Below are 21,450 nucleotides of genomic sequence, written 5' to 3'. Positions count from 1 at the left end.
ATCTTTAAAACCACATGAATGAAGACCACACACACACACACACACACAGTTTTTTGCCTTGATGCCTTGCCTCTGTCTCTGTCTCTCCCTCGCCTGCTCTCTCTCTCTCTCTCTCTCTCTCTCTCTCTCTCTCTCTCTCTCTCTCTCTCTCTCTCTCTCTTTCTCGTTGAGGCCATGGTGTCTGAGTTATCCTTGCTCGGGGGGGGGGGGGTGGCGGGGGGGGGTAGTGATAGTGTGCCAGTCAGTCAGCCGTACAGGCAGGAAGGAGAACATGTCTTCCTGTCTCTCAGACGACAGTGAAAGTGGCTAGCCAACTGTGCTGTGCGGCTCACATGCTAGCATCTCCTTGTGTTAGCTCTTGGCTCATCAGGCCTCAGTCACACAAGGGGAAACATCCCACAACTGTGATACTTTGTTGGAATCAAAGGCTTGATTTAGGAAATATCCCTGAAAAGGTGTGTGTACTTTGTGTGTGAGTGTACAGTTAGCACGAGAGAAATGCATTTTTGTATGTGTATCAATGGCAAACAGGAGAGAGGGAGGGAAAAAATCAATCAACCAACCAATCACATTGATAATCTGACTGATGCACAGTGACTGAATGTTGGCTATCAAATTAACTCCTGTCTCACCTCCCTTTACCCTTACCCCTCACCTGTTCCCCCTACCTGTCTCTTCTCTCAGTCTCTCTCCCCCCCCTCTCTCTCTCTCGCTCCTCCCACCTCCCCCTCTCCTCTCCTCCCCTCTCTCTCTCACTCCTCCACACAGATGCACCCCGCTGCCCAGCTCGACAGGAGCGATGGGATGTGTCAACTAGGTATTACACCTCCGCAACTTTAAACATGATCGCAAGAGGGGGAGAAAGGGGGGGGGTGGGGTGGCTAAAGGGGGGAGAGAGCGGGAGGAGGAGGGGTGAGATGTGGGAATTATTCACTTTCCCTAAATTTAATTCCCTCATTAACACCAGCTGTAGGAGAGGGAGAAGGGGAGGAGGAGAGGGAGAAGGGAAGGAGAGTGAGGGATGGAACAGCAATGAAACGGAGACGATGAGGAAGGGGGCAAGGTGTGGGATTAACAGGGACAGGCAATCGACTAATAGACACAGCTGACACAGGGACGGAGCAGCTGAAAGCCTTGTGTTCAGTGAACAGGAGTGGGCATGACACCAGGTATCACACACAACACCCTCATGAGCCAAAAACTGACCTTCCTCCTCTACCCCTCTCCTCCTTCTCTCCTCCTACCTCCGCCCCCGTATCCCTCACTCTCCCCTTCCTTCCACTGTTTCCCTCTCGCCCTCCGTATAACTCCTCTCCCTCTATCCCTCGCTCTCCCTCTCACCTCAGCTCCTCCTGTGTCTGGTCTCTTCTTCTCTCCCTCCAACCTCTCCTCCCTCCTCCCTAGAGCCTTGCTGTGTCTCAGTTCTCCACCCGCCTCCTGTAGTGCATTTCCTAGCACAGATTTCAACGGGAATTATGGATCGGTGTAATAGCCCATGCGTAGACCAAATCCTATGCTTTGAAATCCGTGTGGGGGAAGTGCACAAGTGCAGACCTCCAGAGAAGAGTGGACAAAATGGGACTCAGCACCTAACCGTACCCTGAGCGCATGTGTGTAAGAGTCCATATATAAGTAGTGTTAAGTCTGGAGACTGTCCCGGTCCCTCCTGTGTCGTGTCCCTGTATGAGCGCTATGAACGCAGCCTCCCACTGTCAGTGCTCTTCACAAGTGGTGCCTTTCCTGACGGTCTAGTTTTGGTACAGAACACATGTAGACTTACTGAAGCCTTAGGCCGGGAGTGACGACTGGGTCGGAGGTGAAGGTTAGGAGTGGGGGGATCCTGTCGGAAGACACATCGGAACAACATAGAAACCGTAAAGGATCAACCTGTTCATTTTGCTCTCCCCCTTTCTCTCTCCCTCTCCTTTTATCTCTCTCTCTCTCAGTAGATGACACAGTCCTGGACCATGTAAGCGAGCTGAAGGAGCTTTCTGCAGTGTTCTTACCGGAGCGAGAGAACGGAGAGACGGAGGGAGTGAGGGAGGAGAAGGAAGAGAGTGGGATGGGTGTGGGGAAGAATACAACCTCGAAATCGATGGAGGGAGGAGGCGACACTGGAAAGTATGAGGAGGAGAGTAAACACAGCGCTGACTTCTACCCCATTCCGGTATGTGCAGACACACACACACACACACACACACACACACACACACACACACACACTGAATAAGGGTCCTCAAACTGACACACACACTGACAGAAAAATGATGATAAAAACAGGGTTAGGCCACTGCACTCACAAACCTGTCATTAGTGTCACTCTCTCGTCCGACATGCAGCTCTAGACACCGACACACACCTGTCATTACTGTTACTTCACTCTGGGCAGTATAAGGACAGTAGGAGTGACCCCCTATGCACACAGCCCGTCTCTATGTAGTGACACTGTTGTTGTTGTGGCCATTCCCTCTGAGTTGCAGTATCCAATCCTCTGCCTCTAACCCAAGGAAATTGTTTTTCATTATTATTTTCCACACTCCTCAACCCTCCTCCTCCCTGTCTGCGGATGACTTTGTCACCTACTTCGAAAATAATTAGATTCAAGACCCTTGTGCTCACCTACTGGGCGGCAAAGGGAACGGCACCTTCCTACATGCGAGCAATGGTCAGCCCCCACACACACCTGCCCGTTCACTCCTCTCCTCCACCTCTGCTGGCCGACTGGCACCACGGGGTTGCAGCAGTCACACTGCCCGGTCCCTATCTTCCGCCTGTTCAGTTTCTCTACTCTACATTAACCAACCACATTTTATTTTTATTTTTTATTCTTCGCTCTTCTACCTTTATGACTGCCACTGGCCCCTGGCCCGAGCAGATATTACCTTTCTAGCGATGACTGATGGATGGATGATTCACTTACTTAGACAAATGTATTTGTTGTAAGTCGCTTTGGATAAAGGTGTCTGCTAAATGCCAAAACATTTAAAATAAATTAAATGTGTGTTTCATTATGAAAACATAAGTATAAAATATGTGGTCTGTATGTAATTAAAAGTATACATTTATAGATGAGTGACCTAATGGTCACTAAATATATTTATATTTTTTATTTTTTTTGGGGTGGGCGGGGGAATGACTATTTTGAGGTGACCTATGTGTTGTTCTGACCCAAAACCAAAAGCGTGTTAACAGAAGATGCGCTAACAGGAGGGTTAAGAGGCCAAATACAAAGGCTGTCCTGATTTGATTGCATAAGACACTAATATCCTAAAACCATATCCTGTTTATTATAACATTCACAATCACTTTACTCTCTTCACATGCCTTTGTCTGGTCAGTGAATGAATGGGTCAGGGCTAGAGAAAGGGACACAATGCCAATCTTTCTTTTCTTTCCTCTTCTCTTCACCCTTTCTCTCCCTCTTCCTGTCTGCTTCTCTTTTTCCATCTTGCGCTTTTTCATTCTTAATTCCCCCATTCTCTCTCCCTCTTTCCCTCCCTTTATTTCACTTACTACTTGCCTGTCCCATGGCTTATATAATGTTGTCTTTAATAGAACCCCTTAGAACATTAGGAATATGATACAATGTACAACCCCATCTTTGTGATCTACAGTTCATTCAGGGGCTCTCTGCCCCTCCTACTATCTGGTGTCTGTTCTTCCAGAAGTGATCAGCTAGTAAAACATGGTCAGTGGTAGAATTTGACCGTAGGAAAGAAATACATGCACTCACACATACACTCACTGAACACTTTATTAGGAATACCTGTACACCTTCTCATTCATTCAGGTGGTGTAATGATGTGGGTAATGTTTTCTTGGCACACTTTCGGTCTGTTAATACCAATCAATCATCGTTTGAAAGCCACAGCCTATTTGAGTATTGTTGCTGACCATGTTCATCGCTTCATTCATCACAATGTACCCATCTTCTAATGGATACTTCCAGCATGATAATGTCACAAAGCAAAGGTTGTCTCAAACTGGTTTCATGAACATGACAATGAGTTCAGTGTTCTTCAGTGGCCTTCCCAGTCACCTGACCTGAATCCACTAGAACACCTTTGGGATGTGGTGGAACGGGAGATTCACAGCTTGAAAGTGCATCTGAAGAAAAATCTGTAGTAATTGCGTGATGCAATCATGTCATCATGGACCAGAATCCCAAAGGAATGTTTCCGACATGTTGTAGAATCAATGCCACAAATAATTTAGCCTGTTTTGAGAGCAAAGGGAGGCCCTACCCAGTATTAGTATAGTGTTCCTAACAATGTGTTGTGTGAGTGTATATACACACACAAACACACAGTGGCATGCACCTAATGTGAATTGTGGATGCATGTGTTTGCATACTTTCATCTGTCTTTGCATCTCCTCTTGCAAGCATGAAAAATAACAAATGACTACGGTAACCCTTCACCCTCAAATGTCACAGACATTAGTCTGCTGCGTCTCACAGACTAAACCCTCCATACAGTGACCTTCATTTCTGATTGGCTATCCAGGACTCAGGCACAGCCAGCATACACAGCACGACACACACACACACACACACACACGTTTTGCATTAGGTCACATGCTTCCTGACATTATTTGTTTAAAGTATGTCATGCATGACCATCCTGTGTTATGGCCGATATCCTCACATGTTGTTTATCCTCATCTCGTCTGTCCGTCTGTCTGTCTGTCTGTCTGTCTGTGTGTCTGTCTGTCTGTCTGTCTGTCTGTCTGTCTGTCTGTCTGTCTGTCTGTCTGTCTGTCTGTCTGTCTGTGTCTATCTGTGAGGCCAGTGTGAGAGATTTCCTAACCGATATACCCTTCCAAAGAGTGAAAGTGTCCTTGGCTTGCTTTGCTTTCCTTGACATTACCTCTCTGTCAACCACATATGCACACGTGCACAAACACCCACACACCCATACACCCACACACAGCCATGATTTTTTTTTTTTTTAGAACAAGTCTGGAACAACTCACACAGTAAGTCATTGCATGTCACTGTGTCACGCATGCAGAGGTTTGGGTATGAATGCCATCTGAAGTATTTGGCATAATCTGTGTGATCCTGAAATATGTGTGTCTCTCTGTCTGTGTGTTTTTGTAGGTGGTGGTCAATGGAGTGGGCCAGGCCAGTGGAGACCAGGACACCGAGGACACAGAGTTGATGGCCATCTACACTAAAGAGAACCAGGGAGCAGAGAAGGTAAACCTGACCTGACCTGACCTCTGACCTGACCTCTGACCGCCATTCAGGCCCTGAACACAGCAAAGACCTAGGTTCTAGGCCCTGGACAATCTAGACAATTTGATGGCAGCTACTAGATTGAAATCAAGTGCAATACTGAAACACAACTGTGAACATTTCAAACCTGCAAACTGCGACACTTTAAATGAATGTGCAATAACACTATGTGCAATATGACAACCCTCGGGTACATAAGGTTCAGAGATAGGAAATGTTAGAATAGGTATAGCATAGCATAGAGTACAGCACAGTGTTTTATTTGTATAGTATAGTATAGTGGATAGTGTACATAGCCTTTATTTATATAAACCAGCTCTTTTCCCTTCTTGTTTTTAGTTTTTTTCCTAGCACCAGGGGAGCCCCCCCCTCCCAAATCTCGTTGTTTGGTACCTGTACTATATCAATGACAAAATAAAGACCCTTCACCATTCATTCATTCTCTGGTACCGTCACTCCTGGCTGACCACAGCTGTACTGTCCAGGCTGACTGACAAATACTGTAGTTAGGAGGTGAGGAGGACTGTACACGACGGGGACTCAACGTGATGGCGTCATTGGAAGAATGCAGTCAGACACACTTGATTGCAGTCAAGTTACCACATCACTTCACAAAATCAATACTCCAGACACTCAGAGGAGTTGCAACATCGTGTGAGAACAGCATTACCAAACGCTCACGTGTGTTAGCAGATCAGTCAAATAGCGAGCTTTCTTTGATTCACGTCTACCACTCCCTGTCTCTCTCTCTCTCTTTTTTCTTCTAACCTTCCCTCCTTCATTTGTCTGTCTACTCATCTCTCCGTCACTATGACTCAGCATTTTCTCCTCATGTTTGAGAGAGGTCAGGGCCGGGGGAATTTCTCAGTGATATCTGTCTGGATCTCTCTCTCTCTCTCTCTCTTTTTCTTTCTTTGTCTCTCTCTCTGGGTCAGGACTTGTTGCTATGACTTCAGCCTGGGACTGTAGCCTCTAATTGATCCTTAGACCAGTGAGTCGTGTCAGTAATACCCTACTAATCCTACTCTTATGTTAGAGAGTTTAATCTGAAGTTTGGGCTTAGCCTGGCCACCTGGTAGGGGTAACATCAGTAGGCACTTGCTACAGTTGAATAGGAAGCTATGGTCTCTTCTTAGAGCGCTACATTAGCAGTTTAGAATGGATTGAATCTGTGTCAGTGAACTGTCTGAGGGGCCGGTCAGCAAGGCTATTCCTCGACTTCACAGTTGTGCAGAGAAGCTCACCAACGCATTGATTTCCTCCCGCATAGACTGCTGTAATGCACTGCTTTCTGGACTACAGCGTGTCCAGAACTCTGCAGCCTGTCTCCTCACATCCACCCCCCCCTCTCCCACCTTCACATTAACCCCCGTACTAAAGAGTGTTCACTGGCTCCCCGTCAAAGAGAGAATCCACTTCAATGTCCTTCTCTACACTTAGAAGGCCCTACATGACTCCCCCCTCTCATTGGACCCAACTCCTCACTTCCCATTGTCCCTCCCACTCCCTCCGCTTTTCAGACACTGGTCATCTACTGGTCCCCAAAAACCAAACTAAAGACCGTATGTGACAGCTGCCTTCTCCTCTGCTGCCCCCCTCAGTCAGGGCCTCTTGACAGTCTGCACATTTTCAAGACCCGGCTTAAGACTAGGGATGGGAATTGATAAGATGTTATTGATACCGATTCTATTATCGATTCTGCTTATCGGTTCAATTCTTTCTCTATTCCCTATGTCAGGTAAAATAGCCGTATCAGGACTTTTTAAACTGTTCAAAATATCCCAAATAATGCGGAATAGTGTACATTTACCTGTTAATTCATGTTATCATTACACTGACTGCTGAAAACTCTCTGGTTTCAACGTCATAGAGCACTTTGAAATCAGTTAATTTACCAACGGTCTGTTAAAGTCTAACTGTAAACATGGCGGACACCAACGATAAATTACCATAATTTCACTGGCGGCCAACAATTTTACGTTATCGTGTCAACAATAACGTTGACGTTAGCTAGCTTTCTGTTGCTAACTTAAGTGATAAGACAGTAGATACTCGTTAACATTGCCATTTTCATTAAAATGAATGTTAATTCATCCTATGTATAAACATGATTATTACCTGTTTTGTTACACATAGAAGTGTGTTGAATAATACTCTCTAGATTACCAATGAAGCTGCAACCATAACATTTTGCAATGACTTGCTCCAACATTATTAGATTTGAATGTCCTGATGTGTTTTTTTATCTCTGTTTTTCTACCTATTATTATTATTATCATCTCAGGGCATAGGGCCTGGTTTGAGAAACAAACGTAAAGGGTCTTCGTAAAGGGTATTCATCGTGTGTGTGTGTGTGTGTAGAGCTCCATGTCGGAGACGTTGGACAGTGTGGACGCTGCCAGGAGGATGGACATGATCTACACTATCGAAGACACCCCCCCCTGGTACCTGTGTGTATTCTTGGGCTTACAGGTGAATGTCACATCACACACGTACGCAAACACACACACACACACACATGTAGCTGATGGATTTCTATGCAGAAAAATGATGACTCATTAAAATGATTACTATTTGTAGATGAGTAAATACCTAATGTAAAGAAGAAACACTAAAGAAAGAAGAAGAAGTAAGAAAACTGCCTTGTCACGCAGGGCCAACATCTTCTTCAGGTCTCCTCCTGCCCCCTACTTTATCAGGGATGCATCTCAACTAACTTCCCCTCATCGTTTTCACCTAGCAAGTTGAAGTTGAGCAATGTATGTCAGTGTGGGATGAGGACAAAGAGACTGCCCGTATTATATTATAATCCCTGCCCCCACCCACACACATTCTTCTCTTCTATAACCAATCATGACCCGTCTCTACTGATCCTGTAAAACGAAACAGACTTAATGATAGATGGTAGAGGCTTAATGCTAAATCACACTACAGCATATTCATAATTGTAAACTGTACATGTAACCAGATTTAAACTCATTCACAAACACGAACGCGCGTGCACACACACACATACAAATACACACACATACTGTAACCCTCCCTGTCTCTGTGTACAGCACTACCTGACGTGTTTCAGCGGGACCATCGCGGTGCCCTTCCTCCTCGCTGAGGCCATGTGTGTGGGCTATGATCAGTGGGCCACCAGCCAGCTCATAGGAACCATCTTCTTCTGTGTAGGAATCACCACCCTGCTACAGACCACCCTGGGTTGCAGGTACAGACACACACGCACACACACACACACACACACACGTACACACGCACACACGTACGCGTGCTGGATGTACACATACTCACACATACAAAACACAATATCTATGGGGGACATAATGAGGCTTTGTACAGGACTACACACGTCCACTATCTTCTTTTTTTTTTTTTTTTAAGTAATTTTTTCTGAGTGGGGCAGTCCCACGCATATTTTTTTTATTGACAGTACAGTATAGATTATGACAGGAAGGATGGGTGAGAGAGAGAGAGGAGGGATGACATGCAGGATATGTCCCCGGCTGGAATCGAACCGGGGACCCTGCGGTTACATGGTCGACGCTTAACCCTCTGCGCCACCTAAGCGCCCCACATCCACTATCTTCTATATCAACGGGGAAACTCTTTGTCAGTGTGCTGAAGGCTACGTGATTCTGCATGATATTGATTTTCTCCACTGCGCACACTCCCCCTCATTGGTTGGACTGTACATTTTGTCCTCGCTTTCTCTCCTTTACTCCTTCACCCTTTCTGTTTTTCCATGGTGTTCATGTCTCTCTCTCTCGGTGGGTGGGTGATCGAGTGGGTGGAGGGAGCGTGCTTGTGCGCGGGTTGGTGGGTGGGTGAATGATAGCAGGCATTCGTTCGCCTAGCGTGTGCGTGTGCGTGTGCGTGTGCGTGTGCGTGTGCGTGCGTGTGTGTGTGTGTGTGTGTGTGTGTGTGTCTGTGTGTGTCTGTGTGTGTGTGTGTGTGTGTGTGTGTGTGTGTGTGTGTGTCTGACTCAACTGTTTCTGAACGGCTATAAGCCAGCAGACACACACCACCCTGCATCCCTCTGCTGACCTCTCTGGCAGACTAAGCAGGGAGAGGTTGATACGTAAAAGATCCCATGGTACTGTGAGGAGGTGTGTTAGAGCTGGTGTCCTGCCTGGTGTCCTGCCTGGTGTCCAGGCTACAGTCCCAATATGGCCCTCATACTATCATGGCCAACAAATGATGCCCCACTTTCTATCGGCTCATTCATCCCCTCTACTCTTCCCCTGCAACTCTTGACCCAAGTCGTTACTGCAAATGATAAAATGTTCTCAGTCAACCTATCTTAAATAAGTTAATAAGTAATAACTGTTCCGTCGAATAAGTCGTTGGAGAGACTGACGTCAGCAATTAATGTTGGGTGTTAACAACACGCCATTAGCGAAGTGCAATAGTCAAATGGATTGACAGGTACCAGATTTTCATTTCTCTGTCTTTTCTCTCTCTTCCGTCTCTCCATTTTCTCTTTCCCCTTTCTGTTTTTCCCATTCCTATGTCCCTTCATTGGCCCCACCACTCTCTCTCTCTCTGTGGTTAAAATTTGACTCATCGTTGTCATCTGTTACCTGGAATGCCCTCTCATCACACATGGGTGAAGTCTCTCATCTCTCTCTCTCTCTCTCTCTCTCTCTCTCTTTCTCTCATCTCTCTCTCTCATCTCTCTCTCTCTCTTTCTCTCTCTCTCTCTAACTGATGATTCACCTGCCTCTGGCTGGGGACAGAATCCATCCCATCATTTCCATCATGAAATATCACAGCCAGGTACCTTTCTGTTGCCATGGTTATTATCAGTACTGTACATCACAAGAGTTTTTATATTGTTATTGCCACGACATGCATTGTGTCTGTGATTCATAAATGGAGGATAGACATTAGATAGTAATCTCCCTAGTTGTATTGTGTTATGTGCTATTGTACTGAGACAGCTTCTGCCTATTCCCATGCCCCAGATACAGCAATGGCACTCAAGAGAAATCACTTCATTCACTCTGTGGAGACAGACACACAGACACACACAAAAGCACTCTCACAAATAGATACACACACAGAGACAGCTTTCTGAGCCTAGACTGATTCCTTTCTTAAAAAAGAGAATGCAGCAGTGTTTTATTCACTTTTGTTGATGTCTAGCCTTCAGGGAACAGCCTTGAGAGGGAAACACACAGACCACTGGTTTGTCTAACGGCTTCACAGCCTTCTGGCACGCCTGATGTTTGCTTGACTCAGACTTTCTGCACACACACACACCGACACTCTCCTCTCATCTTAGAGAGAAAGTATGTGTCCTGCCACTTCTGAGAGAAATGGGTCAATGTAATTTGAGCTGTGGCCAATTCCCCTGCCTTTAGTACAGGAATTAGGCCTGGTCAGGAGTTATACATAGCCGTAGACATTATGATACACTGGAATCTGCGCTGTTTAGTTTGTTGTTGTTGTTGTTGTTGTCATGTTCTTTCCCTGCCCTCTAGTAAACTTTAGGAACTAAGTATGTCTGTATGTTTTTTTAGGACCCCCACGAAAACGAGATATCGTATCTCAAGGGGTTATTCCTAATAAAGCAATTTCCTCATCAAGTATTTTGCACATGATTAACAGTTTTGACTACTGTGAGCACTGAGCAGATAGGTCTACACCACCCAATTAGATCTTAGTTATTCAATGTACATATTATGTAGGCTAAATAATATAAATATTCTATATAATGAATGCTGTGAGGATGCAGCTATTCTCGTATTGAGAATACATGCTGGCTATATTTGGTTTTAGCAAGGTAGCAGAGGTTAGGCTACAGAGATGCCCTCCGCCTGCCTGTCTGTCCCTGTTATAAAGAATGGCCTCACAACACACACACAGACACACATGCATGCGTCTGGAGCCAACTCATCCAACGTCAATGTGACGTCCATCCTCTCGCTAATGGGAAGATGGACATCACAAGAGGAAAAGTGGATGGAGGGTGAAGGGTCCATGAGGGGGGAGAGAAGGAAGGACAACAGCAAAATCATAGCGACAGTATCTCGGTCACCTGGGCAACCTAGAGATGGACAGATGCAATAAAGGAGGAGTGATGTCTCATAATGAGAGGGAGGGGAGGGGATTAGGAGGGATTGAATGAAGGAGAAAAATAGGACGGAAGCGAGTGGAGGACAGATTAGAGGACACAAGGAATCAAGTTTAGATTTAGAAAGGGCCAGAGAGAGGGGAATCGATTGAGGGAGAAAGGTGGAGTTGAGATGGGGAGAACAGAGAGACAACGGAGGCATTAAGGGAGGAAGGGAAGGAAGGGTTGAATGGCTAGAGGGAGGAGGAGAGCAAGAGAGGGATGGACCAAAGAAGAGAGATGGAGAGGAGAGCTACTGTAGCGGCTGTGTTTGATGAGTCACAGTGTCAAGTGAGGGCAGTGGAGATTGCACACACTCTCTGTTCCAGGAAAGGTGAAGGTCTCACTCATGTGTGAGTCAATGGGTGCACAGCCGATTCCAGCTGCAGCCAGACAGCCTCACCCTATGAGGTAGATGAAGGCTTCTGGGTAAATTGGTGTCTGCGTGCATTTGTCATGATGATCTACAGCAGACTCTCCTCTCCTCTCCCACCGCTCCCCCCTCTCACACAACTGGAACTCAAATGATCTTAATTGTTGTGTCATTCTGTTTATTTGTTTTCTTACTCCCATTGTCATCAACTCATTTCATAAATGTAGCATTTCCAGTAATTCATGCATCATTTACCTCACATGCAGTCATATTAATCATGTAAGTCAGTAGACATAGGGATGTCTCACTGTAAGGGTTAGGGTTAGAAATTAATGCCTGTGTGTGTGTATGCGTGTGCGTGTGTATGCGTGTGCGTGCGTGCGCGTGCGCGCGTGTCCGCCCTTGTGTGATAACAAGATTTCTTTTTCATTTCAGGAAGTGTCAAAAAAGACATGTTTGTAACAGTACTTACCCAATGTGGTGGGGGGTAGCATGACACAGTAAAAATGAAGTGTTTCTGACAGTGTGGTATGTTTGGGTTCTGATGAAGAAGTGTGTGTGTGTTGTGGTTCCCAGACTCCCCCTGTTCCAGGCCAGTGCATTTGCCTTCCTCGCTCCTGCCAGAGCCATCCTGTCACTGGACAAATGGAAGTGCAACGCTACAGGTAAACATGCATACACACACACACACACACACACACACACACAGGTTAGGGAACATCTCGATCTGGTGTTACCTTGATCTAGCCCAAAAGAGTTGGCATCAAAGTAGCTGCCATATAAAACCAGTTGGCATCAATTGGGGTCCGTCAGGGTGGGATGAATAGAATGATGAATGTGTTTAATCTCCTGTTGTCTCCATCTTTCCATCTCCAGAGTTTCCTATGATGATGAACGACACCAACACAGAACTCCTCCATACTGAACACATCTGGCACCCACGGATACGAGAGGTGAGAGAGAGAGAGAGAAAAATGGGGGGGTGGAATGGAGAGAGTGTCGGGGGTGGGGGTAGAGAGGGATACTGAATGGGGGTTTAGAGAAAGAGGTATGGGAGAGAGGCAGACAGAATAGAATAGCGAATGAGAAGTGAAAGAAAGAGGATGATTCAGCTGGTGGCGTTTTCTCTGTGTGTGTGGGTGTGCCTGCCTGCCTGCCTGCCTGCCTGCGTGTGTGCATGCGTGCGTGTGTGCCTGTACTAATTTGCCACGTGTAAAGTGTGATGGAGGCATTTAACTCACATTAACCTTTTCAAGCCGTGTTTAAGTTGCTTTGGTAACTGTGATGTGACGCAAATGTTCGAGGGTAACTCAATCAGGATGAAGACAATTGGACATCAGGACAGCGATAGGCTGGTAGGGAGGTTAAGAGAGCGAGGTGGGGTGGAGAAACACAGATAAAGGGAGCGATAGAGGGGGGAGTGGAGGGTCAAAGAAAGAGAGAGGAAGGAACAGTTTTATTAAACGGTAATTGGTTTAGAGATAGACATTTTCAGCTAATCAGATTGTTCTGATAAACCACAAACAGATGCATACATAGAAAAACCACAAACAGATGCATACATAGAAAAACCACAAACAGATGCATACATAGAAAATCAACTTTATTACTTTTTAATTACGATGAGGGCCTGCTTCAATGGCACAGACATACAGTTGCAGTCGGAGGTTTACATACTGTACACTACACGTTACACTTAGGTTGAAGTCATTAACAACTGCTTGGAAAATTCCAGAAAATGATGTCATGGCTTTACAAGCTTCTGCTAATTGACGTCATCTGAGTCAATTGGAGGTGTACCTGTGGATGTATTTTAAGGCCTACCTTCAAACTCAGTGCCTCTTTGCTTGACATCATGGGAAAATAAAAAGAAATCGGCCAAGACCTCAGAAAGAAATTGTGCACCTCCACAAGTCTGGTTCATCCTTGGGAGCAATTTCCAGTCTAAAGTAACACCATGGGACCAAACAGCCGTCATACCGCTCAGGAAAGAGACACGTTCTGTCTCCTAGAGGTGAGTGTACTTTGGTGCGAAAAGTGCATAGCAATCCCAGAACAAAAGCAAAGGACCTTGTGAAGATGCTGGAGGAAACAGGTACACAGGTATCTACAGTAGCAGTCCAAGGACACACTTTCCCATTCAATTGAATTCAGGCCGCTGAGCAAGGAAGAAGCCACGGCTGCAAAACACTATAAAAGTGGTCTAGCACCACGGCCAACAGTGCACACATATGCCCATGTTGGCATAGGTTCGAATCCGGCTCATACCCTGCTGACATGCCCTCTCTCCCTTCTTCTCCTTACTTTCCTGTCTGTCTTTCGAAAAAAGTAACTTAAATAAAATCAAATAAAAAGGCAGACTACGGTTTGCAACTGCACATGGGGACAAAGATCTTACTTTTTGTAGAGATGTCCTCTGGTCTGAAGGGTCTTGGGTCTTGCAAGCCGAAGAACGTCATCCCAACCGTGAAGCACAGGGGTGGCAGCATCATGTTGTGGGATGTGCTTTGCTGCATGAGGGACTGGTGCACTTGAGGAAGGAAATCATGAGGAAGGAAGATTATGTGGATATATTGAAGCAACATCTCAAGACATCAGCCAGGAAGTTAAAGCTTGGTCACAAGAGTCTTCCAAATGGACAATGAACCCAAGCATACTTCCAAAGTTGTGGCAAAATGGCTTAAGGACGACAAAGTCAAGGTATTAGAGTGGCCATCACAAAACCCTGATCCCAATCATATAGTGTGGGCAGAACTGAAAAAGTGTAAGCAAGCAAGGAGGCTTACAAACCTGACTCTTGATGTTACACCAGTTCTGTCAAGAGGAATGGCCCAAAATTCCACCAAGTTATTGTGGGAAGCTTGTGGAAGTTAAACAATTTAAAGGATATACTACCATATACTAACTAAGTGTATGTAAAATGCTGACCTATTGGTAATGTGATGAAATAAATGAAATGAAATGAAACGTTCTTAAAATAAAGTAGTGATCCTAACTGACCTAAGACAGGAAATGTGTCCTCAGATTAAATGTTAGGAATGGTAAAACACTTGAGTTTGACAAATGTATTTGGCTAAGGTGTATGTAAACTTTCGACTTCAACTGTAGATTAAATTAGATGAGGCCACTGGTAGGCCTACTTCTCATCGTGGACTGGTGTATATCTTGGTGTCTTTGCTTGCTTCCTATCTTGGCCTGCTGTATTGACAAACCATTTGTTGTAACCACATTTCCAGTGTGGGTTCTAGTGCGGTTTCATTCTTGCACTCAGACAAATGTGTGTGTGGATGAGTATTTTGTCCAGACGTGTTTGCATCTGGTATGTCTTAGTTTTATGATAGTGTTTTACTACCACTGTGTCTCTCTCTTCCTCCCTCCCCAGATCCAGGGGGCTATCATTGTGTCCTCTCTGATAGAGGTGTGTATCGGAGCGCTGGGTCTCCCGGGGGTGTTGCTCAAGTACATCGGCCCCCTGACCATCACCCCTACGGTGGCCCTCATAGGCCTGTCTGGCTTCAGGGCTGCAGGAGAGAGAGCCGGCAAACACTGGGGCATCGCCATGCTGTACGTCCACCCACACACACATGCAAGCGCACACACACACACACACACACACACATACACGCACCATACCAGAGCCTGCTGTGTCATAGCTGCAGGGGCTCCCACCTCACTCTCCAAGGGCATGAGTGTCTTCTAGTAATTGCCTCTGATAGTTTTTTTATTGAGCACTCAAAGCTAATTGATTGGCCTCTGGGGTCTGACCGGTAGGAGAGGAGGGGAGCCTGCAGACCGAGACAGTCTGGAGCACAGGGGAAGAGCCATAGACATACCGTAATATACTGTACAAACTACTCCACAGAACACAGTTATTGGCGCCAAACGTACCTGCGCTCTCCCATAAGAATACAGCATATCACAATGAGTGGACATGGATACAGTTTTGCTCAGTCTCTCTCTCACTCTCTCTCTCTCTACAGGACTATCTTCCTAGTCTTGTTGTTCTCTCAGTATGCAAGGAACGTGCAGCTTCCTCTGCCCATCTACAAGGCTAAGAAAGGATGGACCACCTACAGACTACAGCTCTTCAAGATGTTCCCTGTAAGACTCTTTTAGTCCTTGGCCTGAACAGAAGGTCATCATGATATTCTAACCAGTGGCACTCACTTGAGAATCATCCAAGCAACATGTAACCAGACCTGAAAGACAGGAAAACACACACACACACACACACACACACACACACGCTGTACACACAGAAACACGTACACGTGTACACACACACACACGTGTACACACACATGCACGGACTGTACACACATGCATGCATGCACACATACGTTGCACACTCCTGCCACCCTTCTCTCTAGTTCTCCCTCATGTTATCCCCTCTTTTCTTCTCCAGTAGACATGACCTGCTCCCCCCTTACCTCCCCTTCTGTTTCTCATTTTCCTCCTCTTAGAGTAATCTTCAACATGGTTCAGCCACCTGTAGGGCTCTTTCTCTGCCCCAGAGTCTATCTTTCCACCCTACTCTATATGAATCTACTACACGTGTCTGCCCCCTGCTGGTCTATAGATGTCATAGCCTGTGTGTCACTTTTAGAAAGGAGCAGACACTGTAAAAGGTTATTTAACACTGACAACCTAATAACTCTCTCACCCTTTAATAAAGCCAGTCATCTTTGTCTCCCTGTCTCTTTTAAAAAGGGCACTCCACTGATTTACTAGTAGGTCTATTTTATTTATTTTTATGTTGCTCTTTACTGTCAGAAAGTTGGAACTAGTTGTGTCAGCAGTCAACATGCCAATCCCCCTTCCTAGTAACTGTAGCAGGAGTAGAACGCTGTGTGTGTGTGTGTGTGTGTGTGTTTGTGTGTGTGTGTGTGGTTGGGGTGTGTATAACTGTCTATTTCCCTCTCAGATCATTATGGCCATCCTGGTGTCATGGCTGCTGTGTTTCATCTTTACCGTGACGGACGTTTTCCCGCCAGAGAAGGACAAATACGGTTACTACGCTCGCACAGATGCACGCCAGGGGATAGTCGCCGCCGCACCCTGGTTCAAGATCCCCTACCCCTGTGAGTATGTGGGTGTGCAGTGTTTCCTCCAGGATTTTTCACATTAGTGGCGGAGCGTTTATCTTTCGCGCGCGATTTTTTTTTTACACGTGCACGCGCATAAAACGCGCACTGGCGCTCAAAACAAAGACGTAGTTTCACCAAAAACTAGAGGGTGGCAACAATTATAATTTCTTAAATAGCGGTTAAGTCATTAAAGCCGAGCAGGTGATTTTATATAGAAGGTGATCAAATACCAATATTGTTATGTACGACAGTATGTCATTGCAGCACTTTGTTGCACTTTACGACGTCACGTTCTGTACGTCCGTTAGAGCTTTACGATCTGTGTGTATGTGTTGTCAGAATGAATTGCACTTGACAGTAAACGGAGCTCAGTTTGTATACCTGTGTGGATCTACATTTATTAGCATAACACAAACATAATAAATATATCCTACAGCTGCAGCGGAACATGCGGAACGCGCATTACACACACACACACACAGAAAGATCAATACGAAGTAGGCCTACCTGAGAGTACACGCACAAAACCGGTTAACGTTACTCATTAACTGTTTACACAAGTAAAATCACAGTGTGACAGTCAGATGGAGCATTCGGTAAACAACAACAGCAAGGTAATGCTATCAGTTGAGTTAAAGAAAACAAACTCTTACCTTTGAGGACACCAACATGAGACCTGCTTACCCGTACCTCCGCCGTTCTGTTCGTGGTGATTTTAGAGGCAATAGATTATTTTTGCCCCGCGCTTATTGCTATGAATAGTTCGAAGCTAGGTGCTTGCACGTTAGGTGCGAGAATGCTCGGTTAACCCATTAGCGGGAATATTATTTGTCTTACAAAATAGGCTGATTTAATTGACCATGAACATCAGAGACTAGACTACATTACGAATGTTCATTTAAAATACTGTGAGCACTGGTATAAGAACATGAACCAGAGAACAGCAGTAAATGCAATAACCCACAGTCGTCGCTGATGATGTTGCATTTTCGATTAGGATACTTCTGCGCCGAATGTACCGCCGCCGGCACAAATCTGCACCCGACATTGTAATTACCGTAATTTCTAAACGGTTTGTGCTATCGAAAAAATTCCAACTGTCCCTGAAAGCTGAGATGTAGCACTTCAACCAACATATAGGGTATTACGGTAAAATGTGACGTGACGACATTCTCAGAGTCAGTTTACTCACAGTGATTGGCGGAGCGATCAGGGACACATGCTTTTTTTCTGTTCTCCGGTCATAATAACTCTGCGCAGCCTGAATCAAAGTGGACTGTCTGAATCAATTAGTGGCGGAGGAAATTCATTCGTGGCGGCCCGCCACGAATAAATGCATATAGAGGAAACACTGGTGTGGGTGTGGGTGTGGGGGAAGTGCTAATAGCTCTATTAACCATGAATGTCCACAAAGTAAATTCTTATAACCGATTTTCTACCCACAGTCCAGTGGGGTGTTCCCACGGTAACAGTGGCAGGGGTGATTGGTATGCTCAGTGCGGTGGTTGCCAGCATCATCGAGTCCATTGGAGATTACTACGCCTGCGCCCGCCTCTCCTGTGCCCCCCCACCCCCCATCCACGCTATCAACAGGTATACAGCCCCACCCCACCCTCTCTATTTCTCTCTGCCCTCTCACTTCCCTTTCTCTTTCCGTCTTTGTCTTTCTGCTCCTCACCCCTCATCCACCCCATCGTTCTGTTCCTTTTAATTCAATTCAATAAACGTTAATGGTATGAATAGTGAGGACATTGTTTCTCTGTGTCTGTAGGGGTATATTTATTGAAGGTATCTCCTGTGTACTGGATGGACTGTTTGGGACAGGCAATGGCTCCACCTCCTCCAGTCCTAATATAGGTGTGCTGGGAATCACCAAGGTAACAACCATCTCATCATCAACATGTTTAACACACACCAGAACCATAGCACAGTCCTTCCATCCTCCAAATAGCACTAGTCGTAGTTATTGCTCCATGTTCCTTTGAATCCTTTGATTGGTTCCTTGTCTTTGATTGGTTCCTTGCCTGCTCGTCTCTGATTGGTCCTCCAGGTGGGCAGTCGGCGTGTGATTCAGTATGGGGCAGCCATGATGCTGCTGCTGGGGCTGGTGGGTAAATTCAGCGCACTGTTCGCCTCGCTGCCTGACCCTGTGCTGGGGGCGCTATTCTGTACCCTGTTTGGGATGATCACTGCAGTGGGACTGTCAAACCTGCAGTTCGTGGACCTCAACTCCTCCAGGAACCTCTTCGTCCTGGGGTTCTCCATCTTCTTTGGCCTGGTGCTGCCCAGCTACCTCAAAGAAAACCCACTGGTGACTGGTGAGTAGAGAGAAGGAAGAAAGCACACACACACACACACACACACACACACACACACACACACACACACAAACACAAATCAAAAATCTAAATGGATAGAATTTCCTCTCGCAACTTCAGTGCACTCTTACAGGCTAAATTAAAATACTCTCTCTCTCTCTCTCAGGTGTTGTGGAGATAGACCAGGTGTTGAACGTACTTCTGACCACAGCCATGTTCGTGGGCGGCTCTGTGGCATTCTTCCTGGACAATACCATCCCTGGTGAGTATACTATTCCATTGTTTTATACTCATATTACGCTCAACACTGAACATGGACATCACAGCATTTGGCTTTCTCTCTCTCTCTCTCTCTTTCTCTCTCTCTCTCTCTCTGTGTCTCTTTCTCTCTCAGGCACTCTGGAAGAGCGAGGGATCAGGAAGTTGAAGCGAGGGACTGGCCCCAGTGCTGCTGAGCTGGAGGGGATGAGATCCTACGACCTCCCATTCGGCATGGACTTTCTCCGCCGACACCCTATCTTTGAATACTTCCCCATCAGCCCCACCTTCACTGGCTACAAGTGGGGAGCAATGCGGAGTGCCTGCAGGAGGAGAGGTGGTCGTGGGGAGGCAGGGAAAGGGGGAGGGCCGGGTGGGGAGGGAGACACAGCACCGGGGGAGAGCGGGGTATAGCAAACAGGCAGAGGGAGGGAGGGAGGGAGGGAGGGGGGGAGAGGGGGAGGGGGAAAGAAAAAGAGGAGGTTTTAGAATTGTGTCAGTGCAGTGTGACAAGCCAATGTGTGTGTGTATGGGTCTGTTTCCTTTAGCCCCGCCTCTGTCTTCAAGCCCTATTCATGCTGTCATGAGCATGTTCTAACAGATACAGTCATTAGCATGTTATCGACGTCATCGTTATTAGTGGTTAGAATGGAGGGAACGGATGGAGGGCCAATGCTCTGTGTGTGTGTGTGTGTGTGTGTGTGTGTGTGTGTGTGTGTGTGTGTGTGTGTGTGTGTGTGTGTGTGTGTGTGTGTGTGTGTGTGTGTGTGTGTGTGTGTGTGTGTGTGTGTGTGTGTGTGTGTGTGTGTGTGTGTGTGTGTGTGTGTGTGTGTGTGTGTGTGTGTGTGTGTGTGTGTGTGTGTGTGTGTGTGTGTGCGTGCGTGCGTGTGTGTGTGTGTGTGTGTGTGTATCCATGACATCATGATGGGGTTGTCCAATTACTCACTTGCACTGGTGCGTTCTGTGTTAGGATAGAAGGACAGAATTAAACAGATGGATAGAAAACTAATTTATAGCAAATTTCAAAGCTGGATGACTTAAAATTCACAGACCCAATCAGAAAATCAGAGGTGGCCAGTGAGGCAGACCTTTTCAGCGAACCTGCACTGTCTGAAGTGAATTATGGGAAATGTAGTGGCCTGATAGAAGACTTGATGCAAATTGGAAAGGCTTGATGCAAAATCACACTACTATATATTGCTAATTTGCCTGTACACATGTGTCCACATTTAAACACATGCACACACATGCACACATATTAGCAAACACGCTTAATTGCATGCAAACTGGCAAGGTCATGCAGATAGATGCAAGTAACTTGTCAATTGACCTTAGCCACGCACAGTGATTGTGATGTTCGTTTTGCACTATTGGTCGCCAGAGCTAATGCAGAGAATGTTGTTCTAAAACCTGCTCCTTTATTTGGCTTATCAACAGTATCTCCACAGCCACAAACACACAACAGGTCAGCTCCACTGGAGGTAGGGATAGAGAGGAGAGAGATGGGCCCGGTTCCAAATCAATCCCTAGCCCTTACCCAGCTCTTAGACATGACCTTCAGACGCACATGTCTACTTGTAGATCTTAACAAACTGGATGGGTGCAAAAGGTGTAGCTCTGGGGTGTCAAAGAACACCATTCTAAGTAGTATGGTATAGGTCACCTATAGGTCACCTAGCCTACCAGTTGACCAACCATTACCATATTGCGTTTGGCCATCAAGGAGTGACTAGGACTGAATCTTCAATCTGGGTGGAGGTCACATGATCACCCTGTCAGCAGACCTTACTGTATCAGTATTATCATACGCATCATTAACTAATGCCACCAGACCCCACTTCCTCCTGAGCGCTGCCATAACCCCTCATCCAGCTTATAGAGTTAGTTAGAGTCGCTTTAGCACGGAACAGAATGCACTTAGATTGCTAAATGTGCAATTGCAGCAAGACGTTTTAGAATTTCAATACTTTTCTATCTCACTGATAACCTTAATTTTGTTATGGTATATATTTAATTCCTATTAGACTAGGGTTTTTGTAATATTTGTAGGC

At 46.0% G+C, this 21,450-nt stretch overlaps 1 protein-coding gene across 1 annotated transcript; it reads left to right on the top strand.

The window, feature by feature from the left end:
• Positions 1–759: 759 nt before the first annotated feature.
• slc23a2 (solute carrier family 23 member 2) lies at positions 760–19,813 on the top strand (the record flags this gene model as incomplete). The annotated part of the gene is made up of 15 exons (XM_080531127.1): positions 760–817; positions 1,947–2,167; positions 5,102–5,200; positions 7,601–7,711; positions 8,299–8,456; positions 12,313–12,401; positions 12,613–12,689; positions 15,119–15,300; positions 15,717–15,837; positions 16,661–16,817; positions 18,269–18,416; positions 18,595–18,700; positions 18,874–19,141; positions 19,308–19,403; positions 19,536–19,813. The coding sequence occupies exons 1-15, from the start codon at positions 769–771 to the stop codon at positions 19,811–19,813; spliced, it is 2,160 nt and encodes a 719-aa protein (XP_080387253.1). The 5' UTR covers positions 760–768.
• Between the last annotated feature and the right edge of the window lie 1,637 nt (positions 19,814–21,450).

This window comes from Nansenia antarctica, assembly GCF_963989245.1.
Source record: "Nansenia antarctica genome assembly, chromosome: 5".
Taxonomy (NCBI): Eukaryota; Metazoa; Chordata; class Actinopteri; order Argentiniformes; family Microstomatidae; genus Nansenia; species Nansenia antarctica.
The sequence above is the reverse complement of the archived record's forward strand: the minus strand, read 5'-3'. Positions and strand labels throughout refer to the sequence as shown.